The sequence below is a fragment of the Meriones unguiculatus genome, chromosome 14, assembly GCF_030254825.1.
Source record: "Meriones unguiculatus strain TT.TT164.6M chromosome 14, Bangor_MerUng_6.1, whole genome shotgun sequence".
NCBI classification, from domain to species: domain Eukaryota; kingdom Metazoa; phylum Chordata; class Mammalia; order Rodentia; family Muridae; genus Meriones; species Meriones unguiculatus.
In genome coordinates this window covers 36,916,575-36,936,860 of record NC_083361.1, presented here as the reverse complement: position 1 = coordinate 36,936,860, position 20,286 = coordinate 36,916,575, and the positions used below count along the sequence as shown (strand labels likewise).

The 20,286-nt window shown below is 39.7% G+C and overlaps 1 protein-coding gene across 1 annotated transcript in view; it reads left to right on the top strand.

Annotated features, from left to right (window-relative positions):
* The window catches only part of LOC132646980 (vomeronasal type-2 receptor 116-like), a 56,245-nt gene extending 36,578 nt beyond the window's left edge, over positions 1-19,667 (top strand). The window contains exons 5-8 of the mRNA XM_060366209.1: positions 3,235-3,462; positions 11,660-11,783; positions 17,597-18,493; positions 19,633-19,667. Of these exons, the coding sequence (XP_060222192.1) occupies positions 3,235-3,462; positions 11,660-11,783; positions 17,597-18,493; positions 19,633-19,667 (1,284 nt within the window). The remainder of the gene's footprint in view (positions 1-3,234; positions 3,463-11,659; positions 11,784-17,596; positions 18,494-19,632) is intronic.
* The last annotated feature ends 619 nt before the right edge of the window (positions 19,668-20,286 follow it).

The following is a 20,286-nucleotide window of genomic DNA, read 5'->3' as shown; positions in this document are numbered from 1 at the left end:
AACCATATAATGACATCATCTGCAAATGTGGTTATCATTTATGGTGACACAGACGGTACTCTAGCTGTGAGCTTCAGAATGTGGGAATCTCGAGGTATACAGAGAATGTGGGTCACCACCTCACAATGGGATGTCACTACAAGTAAGAGAGACTTCAGACTTGACTCATACCATGGGAATCTTGCTTTTGCACACCACCATGGGAAGATTTCTGGTTTTAAAAATTTTGTCCAGACATTGAACCCACTCAAATACTCAGACAAGTTCTGGCAAGGCTGGAGTGGATGCACTTTAACTGTGAAGACTCAGCAGCTAACTGTAAGACACTGAGGAACTGCTCATCCAATGCCTCATTGGAATGGCTAATGGAACAGACATTTGACATGGCCTTTAGTGATAGCAGTTATGACACATACAATGCTGTGTATGCCGTGACCCATGTCTTTCATGAGATACTTCTTCAGCAGGTAGAAAATCAGCCAGTTGACAATTGGAAAGTACACGCTTTTATCTACTTGAAAGTAATGTTTCTTCCATTGGATGATGCTTGTTCTCATCAATGTCATAGTTTTTAAGAATCTCTCAGATGTCCAAACTAATTTGACTAGAAAATGTTTACTCAAAAAACTAGGTTTCTAAACATGTTTAATGCTGACAAACTAAATCTAGAGATTTGGATAAATCTCTAATAGAAAGGCGGTGGAGTCAAAGACACTATGTTTCTGTGAAAAATCAATGATTCTGTCACAGAGCACCTAAATATAATCATACCTGTTCTACTATTGGAGAAGTAATCTGTCCTTCCTCATTAATCTTTCCCATGATAAGATTAACATTTGTTTATTAATTGCTAAATTTGAGTTAATAATTGCAAGGGAAGGTTTTCTCAAGTTTTCACAACTGATTCTGTCCCAACTGTAGATCTCTGGAGACCTTCCTCAGAGGCTGAGAGTAATTACACAGAAAATAGTGCTGTTACTGAGTTCAGTAACAGACATATGTTCATGTGCTTGAATGTTATGTTTTCCAGTGTGATTGTGTTTCTATGAGTGTTTCTGTATATCTGTGTTGATGTTTGTGTTTGTGTGCATGTGTGTTTCTGTCCTGCTAACTCTCTGTGAAAATGAGCATAAATTGATTTGTTTTTCAATGTCTCTCTGTTTGTTTCTGTCTTTGTGTATTTTTCTGAATGTATTTGTCAGTGCATATGTCTTTGTGTTCCTGAATATGTGTTTTTGTGTTTCTGTGTATAGCCTTGTTTATATGTATACCTGTGTTGCTCTGTGTGTGTGTGTGTGTGTGTGTGTGTGTGTATGTGTGTGTTGAACTGTCACTGGATGTTGTGAACATAAATCTGTCTTTGTGTCAGCGTCTCTCTGTGTGGGTGTTTCTATCTCATTATGTCACCCTGTGTGCATTTGTCTGTGCATGTGTGTGTGTGTGTGCTTATGTATGTGTTTTCACTGTTTCTTGTGTGTCTTTTAGGGTGCATATGTCTGTGTGTTTGTGACTGTATATTCATAAGTGTGTCTAGGCATGAGTGTTGATATGTGCGCAAATAAATGTGAGACCATATTACTTGTGTATATCCATATGGATGTATCTCTCTGTCCAGAGACATGTGTGTTCCACATCTATATTTGGTGTCTACATTTACACCTATGATTTTGTTTGTTTTATTACTTTCAGCGAACTAAAATTCTGCAAACATTATGATGAAATAATTTATCATTTTGCTTTCATTGAGATTTTCCCCTGGATACCTTCAACAAAGTTGTCTTTCTGATGAATGAGAATATATTTTCTCTTTTTTATTTTTATAAATTACACTTTATTCAATTTGTATCCCCCCTGTAGCTCCTTCCCTCCTCCCATCCCAATTCCACCTTCCCTTCCCCTTCTTGACCCATGCCCCTCCTCAAGTCCACTGATAGGGGAGGTCTTCCTCCCCTTCCTTCTGATCCTAGTCTATCAGCTCTCATCAGGAGTTGCTGCATTGTCTTCCTCTGTGGCCTGGTAAGGATGCTCCCCCCTCAGGGGGAGGTGATAAAAAAGCAGGTCATTCAGTTCATGTCAGAGACAGTCCCATTACTATGGAACCTACTTGGACACTGAATTGCCATGGGCTACATCTGTGCAGGGTTGTTCTAGGTTATCTCTATGAATGGTCCTTGGTTGGAGTATCAGTCTCAGAAAAGACACCTTGGCTCAGATTTTTTGGTTGTGTTGGTCTCCTTATGGAGCTCCTGTCCTCTCCAGGTCTTACTGTCTCCCCCTTCTTTCATAAGATTCCCTGCACTCTGTCCAAAATTTGGCTATAAGTCTTAGAATCTGCTTTGATACCCTTCAGAGTAGAGACTTTCAGAGGCCCTCTGTGATAGGCTCCCATCCTGTTCTCTGTTTTCTCCCTCTTCTAATGTCCATCCTCTTTGCCTTTCTGAATAATGACTGAACATCTTAGCCAGAGCCCTCCTTTTTGGTTAGTTTCTTTAGGTGTACAGATTTTAGTATGTTTATCCTATATTATATATCTAATATCCTCTTATGAGTGAGTATATAATGTACCCTGTGTGTCTTTCTGCTGCTGGGACGATCTTTTCCAGTTCCCACCATTTGCCTACAAATTTCATGATTTCCTTGTTTTTTATTGCTGAGTAATATTCCATTGTGTATATGTACCACAATTTCTGTATCCATTTCTCAACTGAATGGCATCTTGGTTGTTTCCAGCTTCTGGCTATTACAAATAAAGCTGCTACAAACATGGTTGAGCAAATATCCTTATTGTATTCTTGAGCATCTTTTTGGATATATACCTAGGAGTAGTATAGCTGGATCTTGAGGAAGCACTATTCCTAATTGTCTGAGAAAGAGCGAGATTGATTTCCAGAGTGGTTGTACAAATTTACATTCCCAGCAGCAGTGGAGGAGGGTTCCCCTTTCTCCACATCCTCTCCAGCATGGGTTGCCACTTGAATTTTTGATCTTAGCCATTCTGATGGGTTATAAGGTGAAATCTCAGGGTCATTTTGATTTGCATTTCCCTGATGACTAAGGATGTTGAGCACTTCTTTAAGTGTTTCTTTGTCATTTGGTATTCCTCTATTGAGAATTCTCTGTTTAGCTCAATACCCCATTTTTAATTGGATTATTGATTTGTTGCTGTTTAACTTCCTCAGTTTTTTTCACACCAATAAAGGACATATAGACTACAAACCCTTGTCTCTCTTTTAGATGCACTCCATTCTGAGAAAGACCCACTTCACTAGTCCTATTGGAGATAAAGTGAATATGAACCAGAAGGAAAAACTACAGGAAGAGTGTGACATCTTCCACATTAGAAATTTCCCACATGGCCTTGGACTTAAGGTGAAGATAGGAAAGTTTAGCTCATATTTCCCACATGGTCAACAGCTGCATTTATCTGAAGACATGATAGAGTGGGCCACAGGAAGTAGACAGGTGGGTTTTAAGTAACTGAATCAATTTTTCATTGCACAGCAGTAATCACTGTGTGCTTAGTGGATCCATTAATACTTTATTATGATTTAGCAAAATGTGATAAATTGTTACTTAAGGGATACAAACTGAATAAAGTGTAATTAATATAAAAATTAAAAATTAAAAAAAATGTTACTTAAGAAACTTACCTCTAGCTTCCTATATTACATTACTTCTTTTCACTGTTTTAGATGTGACATTTCTATTTATTTGAGGATTTCAAACGTACAGTATATACAGTGTACTTTATTATCTCAGAACCTGTTTTATTTTTAATAGGAATATAAAACTGTTTTGAACACTCATTGATATTATTTTCAGTGAAGTGAGCAATGTCTTCATGGTACCATTCTAGTTACTATACAGTGATTTTCTCCCTTATGCTGAAATGTGAAAGAGTTTTTGAAGAGGCTGAGGCTAATTGTAAAGATGGAGTAAATTAAAAATACAAAGTACTTTTTCAAATGCAATCATTAATTTTTATTTTATAATTTTATTTAAGCCTTTTTACAATGAGGCCCTAAAGTGTTATCAAAATTAATCTAATCAAAAATTAACATTTTCATACATATCAGATATTCTATGAAATATAACTTTGTATTTTCTTTCTTTTCTTCTTTTATATGTGTATGGGTGTTTTGTATGCATGCCTGTCCATTCAACACTATCATATGTGAAGCATGTGGACACTAGTAGAGTGATTGAATACCTGGGAACTTGAGATAGCTTAGTGGTACACAGTGGGTGCAAAAAAATTCAGCTGTTAATGAGATTTTGGCCATCTCTCCAACCCTAAATTATGCCATGGAAAAGAAATTGCTTGCTATAGTATCCTTGCTTGGTTCCCTTAATTCCTGCATATCTCTTTCAAACTAATAAGACTATGTCTAGTTTCCTTCACTATACCGAGAAGTATTGGTAATAATATAAATTTAGCTATGAGGAAATTTGAACATAAAATATCCCATCATGGCTTTAGGGTATAATATATATCATAGGGTATATACATTTTGATGTGGTTGGTTTTAAGGTATTCTATTCTAACTACCCAACTCCAAAGTTGTTTAAATTTTAAAGAAGTGAAGTTCAGACATTCTTCAAGCTAGATCATAAGTAATATCTCAGGTTATTCATATAGTGTGACATTTATAGTTAAAATTCTTTCCCCAGAGTGATGTGGGCAATCATTCTTGGGCAAAAGATCACATGAGCTGAAAGTGTAGCTAGTGATCTACATATCCATTCAATGGCAGAGATGAAATTTCATGTGTGTTCTAATGACAGCTCACTTTAGCATTACAAGAGCATCCCCTGGAATAATAAACAAGATTATTAAAGTGTAATTAATAAAAATTAAATGAAAAAAATTTTAAAAAGAAAAATAAATAAATAAATAAACAAGATTAAAAACTATACAGTCAGTGTTCTGCTCCCAGATATGCATAACAGGATACATACAGAAACAAACTTAAAAAATGATGATATCAAAGCAACATGCCTCAAAATGTTACAGTTAGAGACATAAATGAGAGTATGTTCAACGACATTACAAATAAAAGTTTCAAAGAATGATGGCAGGATACAAAATTAACTCAAAAAAAACCAGAAGCCTTTCTGTATACCAAAGACAAAAGAGCCGAGAAAGAAATCAGGGAAACAACACCCTTCACAATAACCACTAATAAACATAAAGTACCTTGGGGTGACTCTAACCAAGCAAGTAAAAGACCTGTTTGAAAAAAACTTCAAGTCTCTGAAGAAAGAAATTGAAGAAGATATCAGAAGATAGAAAGATCTCCATGCTCATGGATTGGTAGGATTAACATAGTGAAAATGACCATCCTGCAAAAAACAGTCTACAGATTCAATGCAATTCCCATCAAAATACCAACACAATTCTTTACACAACTTGAAAGAAAATTTCTCAACTTTATATGGAATAAAAAGAAACCCAGAATCACTAAAACAATCCTCTACAATAAAAGATCTTCTAGAGGTATCTCCATCCCTGATCTCAAGCTGTACTATAGAGCAACAGTAATAAAAACTGCATAGTAGTGGCATAGAAACAGAATGGTGGATCAATGGAATCGAATAGAAGACACAGAAATAAACCCACATACTTATGGACTCCTGATCTTTGACAAAGATGCCAAAACCATACAATGGAGAAAACACAGCATCTTCAACAAATGGTGCTGGTCTAACTGGATATCTAAATGTAGGAAAATGCAAATAGATCCATATTTATCACCCTGCACAAAACTACAGTCCAAGTGGATCAAAGATCTCAACATAAAATCAGACACACTAAACCTCTTAGAAGAAAAAGTGGGGAAGAACCTTGAGCTCATTGGTACAGGAGACAACTTCCTCAATAGAACACCAACAGCACAGGCTCTAAGATCAAAAATCAATAAATGGGACCTCGTGAGACTGAAAAGTTTCTGTAAAGTGAAGAACACTGTGGTCAAAGCAAAATGACAACCTATGGATTGGGAAAGGATCTTCTCCAATCCTATATCTGACAGAATGTATAAAGAACTAAAGAAGTTAAAAAGCATCAAATCATGTAATCCAATTTTAAAAACTGGGTACATAGCTAAACAAAGAATTCTCAATAGAGAAATATCGAATGACAGAGAAACAATTAATAAAATGCTCAACATCCTTACTCATCAGGGAAATGCAAATCAAAACAACCATGAGATTTCACCTTACACCCATCAGAATGGCTAAAATCAAGAACTCAAGTGAAAACCCATGCTTGAGATGATGTGGAGAAAGGAGAACCCTCCTCCACTGTTGGTGGGAATGTAAACTTGTACAACAACTCTGGAAATCAATTTGGCACTTTCTCAGACAATTAGGAATAGTGCTACCTCAAGATCCAGCTATGCCACTCCTAGGCATATATCCAAAATAAGTTCAAGTATACAACAAGGACATTTGCTCAACCATGTTCATTGCAGCTTTATTTGTAATTGCCAGAACCTGGAAACAACCCATATGTTCCTCATCTGAGGAACAGATACAGAAATTGTGGTACATTTACACAATGGAATACTACTCAGCAATTAAAAACAAGGAAATCGTGAAATTTGCAGACAAATGGTGGGATCTAGAAGATATCATCCTGTGTGAGGTATCCCAGAAGCTGAAAGACACACACAGTTTATACTTACTTATAAGTGGATATTAGACCTAATATAACATAATCATGCCTAAATCTGTATACCTGAAGAACATAAGCAAGAAGGAGGAACCTGCCTAAGAAGTTCAATCTTCATTCAGAAAGGCAAATGGGATAGACATTGGAAGAAGCTTAAAATAATGAACAAGACAGGAACCTAACACAGAGCGCCTCTGAAAGACTCTACCCAGCAGGGTATTAAAGCAATGCTGAGACTCATAGCCAAACTTTGCGCAGAGTGCAGGGAATCTTATGAAAGAAGGGGGAGATAGAAACACCTGGAAGGGTCTGGAGCTCAACAAGGAGAACAACAGATTCAAAAATCTGGGCCTAGGGGTCTTTCTAAGACTGATACTCCAACCAAGAACCATTCATGGAGATAACCTCGACCCCCAGCACAGAGGTACCCAGTGGCAGCTCAGTCTCCAAATGGGCTCCCTAATAAGGGGAGCAGGGGTTGTCTCTGACATGAACTCAGTGGATGACTCTTTGATCACCTCCCCCTGAGGAGAAAGCAGCCTGACCAGGCCAGAGAGGAAGACTATGAAAGACAGTCGTCATGAGACCTGATAGGCTAGGGTCAGATGAAAAGGGAGGAGATCCTCCACTATCAGTCCTCCACTATCAGTGGACTGGGGATAGGAGATGAGGGAGGGAGAGAGGGTGGGATTAGGAGGGAATAAGGGTGGGGCTACAGCGGGGATACAAAGTGAATAAACTGTAATTAATAAAAATAAAATTGTTAAAGAGTATAAAAAATAAAAAAATTAAAACTACATGGTACTGGCATAGAAACAGAACAGTGGATCAATGAAATTGAACAGAACATCCAGAAATAAACCCACACACCTACAGATACTTGATTTTTGGCAAAGAGGCCAAAACCATACAATGGAAAAAAGACAGCATCTTCAAGAAATGGTTCTGGTGTTACTGCATGACTACATGTAGCAAAAACCAAATAGTTCCATGTTTATCACCCTGCACAAAACTAAAATCCAAGTGGATCAAAGACCTCGCTCAACATAAAACCAGATACACTAAATCTGTTACAAGAAAAAGTGGGGAAGAGCTTTGAACTCATTGGCACAGGAGACAACTTCCTGAACAGAACAGCAACAGCACAGGCACTGAGATCAACAATCAATAAATGGGACCTGATGAAACTGAAAAGCTTCTGTAAAGCAAAGGACACTGTTATCAGAACAAAACGACAACCTGTGAACTGGAAAAAGATCTCCAGTCTGTCAGATTAGCCCATCTTACAGAGGGCTAATATATTAAAAAATATGTAAAGAACTCAAGAAAAGAAACACCAACACACCAAATAATGCACTTTAGAAATGGGAGACAGAGCTAAACAGAATTCTCAACAGAGAAATCTTGAGTGGCGGAAAAGCACTTAAAGAAATGCTCAATGTCCTAGGTCATCGGGAAAATGCAAATCAAAAAAACTCTGAGATTCCATCTTACACCTTTCAGAATAGCTAAGACCAAAAACTCATGTGACAACACATGCTGGGAAGGATGTGGAGAAAGGGGACCTTCCTCCACTGCTGGTGCTAGTGCACAGGACAACCACTCTGGAAATCAATCTGGCACTGCTCTCCCAGACAACTGGCAATAGCCATACCTTAAGACCCGGCTCTATCATTCCTGGGAATACATCCGAAAGATGCCCCACTATACCACAAGGACATTCAATCAACCATGTTCATAGCAGTTTTATTTGTAATAGCCAGAAACTGGAAACAACCCAGATGTCCATTAACGGAGAAATGAATACAGAAACTGTGGTACATTTACACAAGGGAATACTACTCAGCAATTAAAAACAAGGAAATCATGAAATTTGCAGGCAAATGGATGGAACTAGGAAAGATCATACTAGGTGGAGTAATACAGATCCAGCAAGACACACATGGTATATACTCAGTTATAAGCAGATTTTAGTCTTAAAGCACAGGATAGGCATACTACAATGCACAGATATCAAGAAGATAAGACAGATAGGAATCTTAGGCCTCATGTGGGCCCAACTAGTTAGGGAAAGGGAGGAAATCTCAGTCATGAACTATGTTGCCTGGGTTTTGATCAATTCAACCCGATAGGGTTTCCCTATCAGCCACAGGGGAGAAAAAATAACTCAGCCATCATGTGAATAGATGAGCTGGGGTATCTGGGTGTGTGCCTCCCCTTTTCTGAGGAATAAGGGAAAGGCTATGCAGGAGGAAGGGTAGGAATGGGAAGAGAGGTGGGAGAAGCCTGTAACCAAGATGTAAAATAAATTAATAAAAAGGAAAAATAAATAAAATTTAAAAACAGAATTCCATTATCCATTCAGAGTTAAAAAACAAAACAAACAAAACCTGACAGAATAAAAAGAACATGCCTTGACAGATTAAGGTTTTTTTATGGTAAACAGATTGTACTAGTTAGAGAGAAAAATTAAAATTTTTCCATTCCAATCAAAAACAGGCCAGGTAAGTGTGTGCATTTCTTTAATTCAAACACTTTGTAGGCAAAGGTAGTAAGATCTGTGTCCACATGTATCCAGTCTGGCCAATACAGCTAACCCAAGGCTGGCACAGCAGACATAGAGCACCTGCCTTAAAAAAAAAAAAAAAGGAACAGACATTAGAGTGTATTTTCTCCACTCTTCTTTAAAATAGTCATTAAAATCTTACCAAGTGCCAAAATAAATGGGGAAATATATACAAAAAAGAGGGAAAAATGTTCCCTGGGACCCTGTTTCACAACCACAATAAAAAGAAAAGTTGTAGTTAAAACTGTATTTGTGGAGCACATGAGGACAGCATCAGTGACAATGTGGTTTAGACATAGACCTTAATACTGAATGAAGGATTGAAAGTAAGCATTCAAACATGGTTGAGCAAATGTCCGTATTGTGTACTTGAGAATCTTTTGGATATATTCCTAGGAGTGGTATATAGCTGGATCTTGAGGAAGCGCTATTCCTAGTTGTTTGAGAAAGCGCCAGATTGCTTTCCAGAGTGGTTGTACAAGTTTACATTCCCACCAGCAGTGGAGGAGGGTTCCCCTTTCTCCACAACCTCTCCAGCATGTGTTGTCTCTTAAGTTTTTGATCTTAGCCATTCTGATGGGTGTAAGGTGAAATCTTAGGGTCGTTTTGATTTGCATTTCCCTGACGGCTAATGAGGTTGAGCATTTTGTAGCAACCTTATTTGTAATAGCCAGAAGCTGGAAACAGCCCAGATGCCCCTCACTGGAGGAATGGATGCATAAATTGTGGTATATCTACACAATGGAATATTACTCAGCAATTAAAAACAAGGAAATCATAAAATTTGTAGGTAATTGGTGGTATCTGGAAAAGATCATCGTGAGTGAGCTATCCCAGAAGCAGAAAGATGCACACGGTATATACTCACTCATATAGACATATAATATAGAATAAACCTACTAAAATCTGTACACCTAAAGAAACTAATCAAGAGGGAGGACTCTTGCTAAAAGGTTCAATTCCTATCCAGAAAAGCAAAGAGGCTGGATATCAGAAGAAGGAGAAAAGAGGGAACAAGTCAGGAGCCTGACACAGAGGGCCTCTCAAAAGCTCTGCCCTGCAGACTATCAATGTAGATGCTGAGACTTATGGGCAACTTTTGGGCAGAGTGCAGGGAATCTTAGGAAAGAAGTGGGAAACAGCAAGATCTGGAGAGGATAGGAACTCCACAAAGAGAGCAACAGAACCAAAAAATCTGAGCACAGGGGTCTTTCCTGAGACTGCTATTCCAACCAAGGACTATGCATGGAGATAACCTAAGACCCCTGCACAAATGTAGCCCATGGTAGTTCAGTATCCAAGTGGGTTCCATTGTAATAGGAACAGGGACTGCCTCTGACATGAACTGATTGGCCTGTTCTCTAATTACCTCCCCCTGAGGAGGAAGCAGCATTACCAGGCCACAGAAGAAGACAATGCAGCCACTCCTGATGAGACCTAATTGACTAGGAAGAAAAAGAAGTCCTCCCCTAACAGTGGACTTGGGGAGGGGCATGCATGCAGAGAGTGGAGGAAGGGAGGGATTGGGATGAGAGGAGAGAGGGAACCACAGGGGGGGGGGGATACAAAGTGAATAAAGTGTAATTAATAAAGAAAAAAAAGAAAGTAAGCATTCAAGAAGCAGCAAATTTCTGATGTAGCATTTAGAGCTCCGTCACCATGTTCAGATTTACCCTAAGAAACCCTTCAATTAACTTTAAACAAACTAACTTTACTCAGGTTCCCCCTGTAAGGCCTTTGCACTTCAGGAAATACTTCACCTTCAAGCTTCCTGCACATCAACTCAGCACATTATATAGCCCAGGATATGTCTTTTCAGCTGTTTGTTTTGTTTTTGTTTTTTTTACACTGAGTTGTAAAGATTTGCAGTATTAATTTATTGGAGGTCATGTTTGTTATCTGGTACAGAGGAGATGTTTCCTTGTTCAGATATCCTTTAGTCCTAACTTGCTACTCTGTTGCTGTGATTAAACACTGACCTTAAGCAAAGTAGGAAGAAGAGTTGACTTGGCTGAAGGGCTATAGTTAAGGAAAGACAAGGCAAGAACTTAAAGATCACTTGTTGGATAGTAAGAATTTCTCAGTTAAGCTTCCCTCCATCTCCTCTGTCTTTTTACTGTACTTTGTGTCAGTTTGATGAAAAATAACTAGAAAACCAAGTTGCAATCTCTGTAGTGTATGCACAAAGCACTCTAAAAGCTCTTCCTCCTGAATTTGTAGGATTTGGTAAAGAACTCAGCTTTTCATCATTTTGCTTCCACATATTCAGGTTTGGCATTATACAAAGTCCTAAGTGACTAGTGCTACCTCAGTTTCTGTGTATGAAATACGCTTATTGATATCTCAACTTGCTAATAGAATATAGTTATGGAAGAAGTGGGTAAAACTCCTGATATTAGCATGTATGTTATTTCTCTCAGATGCCGCCCTCTGTATGCAGTGCTGATTGCAGTCCTGGGTTCAGAAAATTCTGGAAGGAGGGAATGGCAGCCTGCTGTTTTGATTGCATCCCCTGCCCAGAAAATGAAATTTCTAATGAGACACGTGAGTGTTTGCTGCTGTGGTCAATCCTTCACATTGCCACTCCTCTCACACCCACGCTGGGATGCTGAAGGAGCCTAGAAAAAGCAACTGCAAAAATAAAACATACCATTTTTACAGTAGTCTTTGTAGGAATCAAACATTAACAATGTCCTAACCAAAAAAGAAAAAAATATTTATGCCTAGACCTAGATTTTGATTCACTGAAATTTTGTCAGATCATATTTTCTAAAAAAAAAAAAGTTTTAATAGTCAAAATGCAGTGTGAGCACATTCTATACAAAATCTTTTCTTGTGATTAATCTCCTCTAAAACAATATGTAGAAAATATCTCAGTCACGAATCTTATTAAAAATGCATTAGTTCTTTCTGCGTGTGTGTGTGTCCCTACATTTATTTATGCACACCTTGTATGTAGAGGGGCCCATGGGGAATAGAATAGGACATCAGACCCACTGGACTGTGTGATGAGGGTGCTGGACACCAAATCCATTTCTTCTGGAAATTAATGTAGAGGTCAAATATTACTTGTAAAATTATCACAAACTGCGAAATATGAAACAGATTTTGTGCAATTTTGAGAAGCCTATTCTCAAATGTGATTTGAATCTAGGAAGGTGGGAATAAGTGTTAACATATGATGTAGAAAATATGAGGAGTCGTATTTTCAGTGTTTTTATATAAAGTGCCCAATTAATTAAATCATGAAGTAATAGATTATAATGATTTTGTACTGAAAGCAATTAGTCACAAATATTCAAATTTTATTGCCACCAACAGAGCAATAATCAAATGATTATATATTTAGGGTTGGATATATGCAAAAGGCCAATGCATAGGTTTTCTCTGCTTTTGCCTGTCATCTTATGTAATGAAATGCTAGTTCTCTGGCAAATGAGATGATACAACATTTAAATCATTTGTCACTAAGACTGATGACTGGAGTTCATGCCCAGGACCCATGTAGTAGGAGCATGTAACCAACTCCTAGAAAACTGCTCTGACATCTATGCACTTCAAAGTACTCCGAAATAATTAAACAGAGTATAATAAAATTGTAATTTTTTTACTTTTATTTATTTAGCTGTTCACTTTACACCTCATTCTTAGTTTCTATTCTCCTCTTCTCCTGGTCCCACCCTCCCTCACACGTCCCCCTCCCCTACTCAAGTGAGAGCTCCCCTTCCCAGCAAACCTACTCCAGCATTCCAAGTCACATCAGGACTGAACAACTAGCAAGGTAGCCCCACCAACTGAGAGTGTTCAAAAAGCATTCAACAGAGTCCATGCCAGAAACAGCCCCCTCTTCACTTAAAGGGACACCCAAGAAGACCAAGATGCCCACTGAGTACATATGTGTAGGGGGCCTAGATACAATGGGTGCATGGTCCTTGGTTGGTGCTTCAGGCTCTGCTGGCCCTCCTGGGCCCAGGGTAGTTGTCTCTATTGGTCTTGTGGATATCCTGTCCCCTCTGGGTCCTTCTGTTCTTTCCCCATTCTTCCACAAGACTCCCTGAGCTCTGCATAATCTTTGGCTGTGAGTCCCAGCATCTGTTTCAACCCTTTGCTGGGCTGAGCTGCTCAGAAGAAAGCTATACTAGGCGCCTTTCTGCAAGCATAGTAGAATGTTATTAGTGTTTGGGGTTGTCTCTCTCTAGTGGAGTAGGTCTCAGGTTGGGCCAGGGATTGCTTGGACATTCCCTCTTTCTCTGATCTATCTTTATCCTTGCACAGCTTGTAGGCAGGGTAAATTTCAAACCAATAGTTTGTAGGTGAGTTGGTGTTCCATCTCCCTCCCCCAGGAATCCTGTCTAGTTAGAGGGTGGTCTCTTTAGTCTCCATGACCCTCCACTACTATGGGTCTCAGTTATAGTCGCCTCAATATCCTCCCTGGAGTCTGCACTGTTTTAGGTCTCCAACTTGTCTCAGAAATTTCCTGTCCACAGGTTCCCCTCTCTTTGCAAATTCCCTGTCTTTCCACTCCTGCTCCCACTCTCCCAACATCTGCTCTGCACTATTGTTTCCCTTCACACTCCCTCTCCTCTCCTGGTGTGTTTCTTCAAACACTTCTGATGTCTATTCTATTTCGTCTTCTGAGTAAAATTCAAGCAACTTCATCTTGGGGCCTTGTTATTTAGCTTCTTTGGGTCTGTGAATTGTAATGTGGTTATCCTGTACTATACAGCTAATATCTGCTTCTGAGTATATACCATGTGTGTCTTTCTGGGTCTGGATTACCTCAGTCAAGATGGTCTTTTCCATTTCCATCCATTTGCCTGCAAATTTTATGATTTTTCTGTTCTTAATACTTGAGTCATATTCCATTGTGTAAATTACCACAGTTTCTTTATCCATTCTTTGGTTGAGGGACATCTGGGTTGTTTCCAGTTTCTGGCTATTACAAATAAAGGTACTATGAATATAGCTGAACAAATGTCCTTGTTGTATGGTAGAGAAACTTCTGGGTCTATGCCTAGGAGTGGTATGACTGTGTCTTGAAGTAGAGCTAGTCCCAATTATCTGAGAAAGCACCAGGTTGACTTCCAAAGTTGTTGTACAAGTTTACACTTGCACCAGCAATAAAGGAATGTTCCCCTTTCTCCACATCCACACCACCCACCATGTGCCGTCCCTTGAGGTTTTAACCTTAGCCATTCTGATTGGTGCAAGATGGAATCACAGAGTCATTTTGATTTGCATTTCCTTTATGACACAGAACATTGAGAATTTTTTTAAATTTTATATTAGTTCATTTACTTTACATTCCAAGTGTGCCCCCTTCCTCCTCTCCTCCTACTCTCCCCTGCTTCCTCTCCTTTCCCTTTCCCTCTCCCTTTTCTCCCAGACAAAGAGGAGCCCCCTCCCCCCCCTTATTAACCTTCCCCAACATCAAGTCACATCAGGACTGCACTTATCTTCGTGTCCTGAGGCCAGGCAAGGCAGCCCTGCCAGGGGGAAGTGATCCAAAAGCAAGCAATAGAGTCCATGTTAGAAACAGGCCTCCCCTCCACTCACCAGGTGCCCCATTTGAAGACCAAGCTTCCCATCAGCTACGTGTGTGCAGGGGGCCTAGGTCCAGATCATGCATGTTCCTTGGTTTATGTCTCAGTCTCTGTAAGCCCCTATGTGATTGGGTTAGTTGCCTCTGTGGGTCTTCTTAGGAGTTTCCTATCCCCTCCAGGTCCTTCCTTCTTTCGCCCAACACTTCCGCATGACCCCCAGAGTTCTGCTCCATGTGTGGCTGCAAGTCCCAGCATATGTCTCAATCTACTGTTGGCTGTAGCCTCCCAGACAACAGTCAAGTTAGGCTTCTGTCTGAAGGCATAGCAGAGTAGTGTCAGGCTCTCTACTGCGGGGTGGGTTTCAGGTTGGGCCAATTATTGTTTGGACTTTCCCTCAATCTTTATTCCCTCATTATCCTTACATTTCTTGTGTAATTACACTTTAGGGTAATTTTTAGTTCACAGGTTTTGTCGGTGGTTGTTGTTCCCCTCCTTCCACTAGTCCTGCCTGGCTAGGAGGTGGTCACTTCAGTCTTCATGGCCCCCACGCTGTTAGGAGTCTCTGCTAGAATCACACACATATCCTCCCAGGAGCCTACCCTGTAGCAGGCCTCCACCCTGACCAAGAGATGTCCCTCCTCAGTTTCTCTTCTTGTTCTCGGCCCCCTCACCTCCCAACCCCATTATCCCCACATCTGATCTCCACTTTTGTTTCCCTCCCTACTCCACCTCCTGCTCTGTTCTCTCTCTTCATCCACCATTTGTTGAAGATGCTTTTTTTCCATCGTATGGCATTGGCTTCTTTGTCAAAAATCCACTTTTGGTAGTTGTGTGGGTTTATTTCTTGGTCTTTGATTTGATTCCATTGATAGATCAGCCTGTACTGAAGAGATGGCTCAGCTGTTAAAAGCTAGACACACAACCAAAACTATAAAATTATTTTAAATGTAAAAACAGGTAAGAATAATGGGTAATTGCATTAAGAAATACCACACAATTTACAGAAAATGTTTTTATTGTTAATTTAATTATGTGTATCTGTGAGGTGTTAGGCTATGTGTACTCAAGGGCAGATGCAAGTGAGAGGTACCTAATAACCCTATGGTTATAAAAGCTGTTGTGAAACTCCTGACATAGGTGCAGGTTTTCTGCAAGATCAGGACATTCTCTTCACAGCTGAACCAACTTTCCAGTTGTTTAAACCAATTAACTAAAGACTAAAGCTGTCCATAAATGCATTGTTAGATGAAAAGACTTAAAATCCTGGAAGTGCATCATATCTCTTGGCAATTACCTATTGATTCAGGACAACTGCAATCACATTTTACACAGTTGCCATTTGGGAATTACATATCCTGAAAGCGGTCATTTACACAACACACACACACACAAAAAAAAAATCTGGGTTACCTCTTCTGGTCTCAGAAGCTGCAGGAGCCACCAGTTACTGTGCAGAGATGACCAAGTCCAAGAACTATACCACACACAGACAGTACCACAAATAGCACAGAAATGGCATCAAGAAACCACTAACACAAAGACACAAATCTCTTAGAGGGGTCTACCCCAAGTTCTAGAGGAACATGTGCTCTTCTGAGAAGCACAACAAGAAAGGCCTGAAGAAGATGCAGGCAAACGATGCAAAGGCAATGAGTGTGCGAGCAGAGGCCATCAAGGCCTTTGTGAAGCCTACCACCATTAAGCCAAAGGTGCCAAAGGGCCCCAGCCACAAACTCAGGCATCTGGCTTTCATCGCATACCCCAAGCTTGGAAAGCAGATTTGAAGCTACATGGCCAAGGGTTGTAGGCTCTGTCAAACAAAACCCAAGCTTCAAACCAAGGCAGAGGCCACAGCTTCAGTTAAGGTCCAGACTTCAGCACCAGCTCAGGTGAAGGCCCCATAGGAAAGGCTTCTGCTAATGTGAAGACAGATGGACTGGTGTGACAAACCTACCTACATACTATTTACAGATGACCAGTGTCCTGTGCTGTTTTTATACACCCAAGGCAAGATCTGTTAATAAAAATCTGGTTTACCACTCTTGCTTGAGGGTTCTTATTTCATTTTGCTCATTCTAGTTATTAATATATATTTTACCTCTGAGTATATTCACAGAGTCTGTGTCTCACAGTGATGGAAATGAGGGAAGTAGGAAGAGGGTGGATGCTTCCCAAGAAGATGGAATCAAGACATAGGGCTCAGTCTGTTCAGAGGTTTTTAATGTCATTGATAGGTTTGGTGCTTCTCATGAACAAGACTGAGGAACACTTTGTCCCTACTGCCAGATGAGAAGATAAATAAGGACATAATTGTAATTTTAATTTTTAGTTTTCAAACATTAATATTGCATTTATATAACTCTCATTTCTCACCCTCACGTTCCTACTTCCCCTATATAAACTAAATCATTACCAAATTTATAAGCACTGCTTACTTTCACATGGACACACCTATACACACACAAACATACAGAGACAAAGAAAACCTGATGAGTTTCTTTTTACTGTTCCTTCTATGTCATTGTATGTGGCCTGGTGAACTGGAACTAGGAAGCCTATCACAGGTCTTGTCCCACTAGAAAACAGCCTCCATCTCCATAAGGACAGCATTAAACAGTAAACTCGGGAGGCACTGACTGTATGGGGTTGATGACTTTAAACCATATGCAGCCACACGTTCTTAATGATTTTAGCTTTTGTAAACTTATGGTCTGTACAACCACTCTTGCAACACTTCTCCAAGACTCTTATTTGAAATGTCTCATCAATAAAAATGCTGAAGCTACACTAACAAATCTTTCCTTTCTCTATCAGATATGGATCAGTGTGTGAAGTGTCCAGAAGACCAGTATGCCAACACAGAGCAGACCCACTGCATGCACAAAGCTGTGATCTTTCTGAGCTATAAAGACCCCTTGGGGGTGGCTCTGGCCTTAGTGGCCTTGTGCTGCTCTGCATTCACAGCTCTGGTTCTTGCAGTATTTTTGAAACACAATGAAACTGCCATCGTGAAGGCCAATAACCGCACCCTGAGCTACATCTTACTCATGTCACTCATGCTCTGTTTCCTCTGTTCCTTGCTCTTCATTGGTCATCCAAACTCAGTCACCTGTATCCTGCAGCAAATCACTTTTGGAGTTGTATTCACTGTGGCTGTTTCTACTGTGTTAGCCAAAACAATCACTGTGGTTCTGGCTTTCAAAGTCACAGCTCATGGAAGAAGGATGAGGTACTTTCTGGTTTCAGGGGCTCTTAACTGTATCATCCCCCTCTGTACCCTCATCCAAATTATTCTCTGTTCAATCTGGCTGGGAGTTTCTCCTCCCTGTGTTGATATTGATGCACACTCTGAGCATGGCCACATCCTCATTGTCTGCCACAAGGGTTCAGTTGTTGCATTTTATTGTGTCCTGGGATACTTGGGCTGCCTGGCCCTGGGAAGCTTCACTGTGGCTTTCATGGCCAGGAACCTGCCTGACACATTCAATGAAGCCAAGTACTTGACATTCAGCATGCTGTTGTTCTGCAGTGTCTGGATCACTTTCCTCCCTGTTTACCATAGCACCAAGGGCAAGATCATGGTAGCTGTGGAGATTTTTTCTATCTTGGCTTCCAGTGCAGGGATGCTGGGATGCATCTTTGTTCCCAAGTTATACATAATTTTGTTAAGACCAGACAGAAATTCTATTCAAAAGATCAGGGAGAAATCATACTCCTAAACTCATATTTCATTAATTCTAACTGACAAATATAAGATCGGTGCATAACCACCAAATATTGTATTGCACCAAATATAGTGCAATATCTATTTCTAAAATGATGTTCACTGTTTCCTCTAATGATATTTCATAGCATTATCATGGGACATAGTGCAGAGTGGACATGTTCTTTTCTGAAATAAAAAAAGCAAAATAAACTTAAAGTTCTTATTTTAATATCTGGGTGAATGGCTGTGATGTCAGTTGAATAGTGTGCAAAAAATTTAAGAAGTTTATGGGAGAGTGAAGTTTTGTTTGCATGAAAATGAAACAATGTTCCTCCTTAAAATAAGAGAATACTGATGCTAACCAAGGAGTTAGAAAATTAGAACTTAACAGAGAGAATGATGGTTTGATAAACAGAAAGAATACGAAAGAAGATGGATTGATGTCTCAGCAGTTAATATCATGCCCTGCTCTTGAATAAGACCTGATTCAATACAGAGCCTTGAAAAATGGTCTTAACAACCAACTGTAACAATAGCCCCAAAGCAAAAGATGCCCTCTCTGGGCTCCATAAAGGAATCAGTGCACATAACAAGATACTAAAACACACACATACACACAAAAACACACATGCGTACACACACAGTCATTTACATAAGTGAAAATACATAATTTTTAAATAAAGGAGAATGTTTTAAAGAGTAGGATGATATTTTTTCAATGTACATTTAAGATGTCAGGTTTCACTTGAGGGACATCTAGATTGTTTCCAGATTCTGGCTATTATGAATAATGTTGCTATGAACATAGTTCAGCAAATGTCCTTGTTGTACATTTTAGCATCTTTCAAATATTGGCCCAGGAGTGGTATAGCTCAATCTTGAGGTAGCACTATTCCTAATTTTCTGAGAAAACACCAGATTTATTTCTGAAGTGGTTTTACAAGGCTACATTCTGACCAGCAATGGAGGAGGGTTCCCCTTTTTCTACAACTTTTCCAGCAGGTGTCATCCCTTGTGTGTTTTAGCCATTCTGATGGGTGTGGGGTGGAATGTCAGTCATTTTGGTTTGCATTTCTTGGAGGATTAGATGTCCCTCAACAGAAAAATGGATACAGAAATTGTAGTACATTCACACAGTGAGACACTACTCAGCAATTAAAAAAAAAAAGGAAATCATGAAATATGCAGGCAAATGGTGGGAACTAGAAAATATCATCCTGAGTTAGGTAACCCAGAAGTAGAAAGACAAATGGTATATACTCACTTATAAGTGGATATTAGTCATATAATATAAGATAAACATACAAAATCTATAGTCCTAAAGAAGTTAAATAAAAAGAAGGGCCCTAGGGAAGCGGCTGAAACCTCTCTCAGAAAGGCAAAAAGGGTAGATATTGGAAGTAGGAGAAGACAAGGAACAGGAGCCTTCCACAGAGGGCCTCTGAAAGACTCTACCCATCACGGTATTGAACAAGATACTGAGACTCATGGCAGAATGCAAGAAACCTTATGGAAGAAGAGGGAGATAGAAAGACCTGGAGGGGACAGGAGCTCCACAAGGAGACCAACAAAGTGGGGGAAAAAATCACCTGGGCCTGGGGGGAATGCAGAAACTGATACTCCAACCAAGGATCATGCATACAGAGTACCTAGACCCTCTGCTTTGGGGACACCCATAGGCTGCCCAGTTTCCAAGTGGGTTCCCTAATGGGGGGAGGGTGGCAGGAGATATCTCTGACATGAACTCAGTGGCTGGCTGGCTGGCTCTTTGATCACCTCCCCTGGAGTGTGTAGCCTT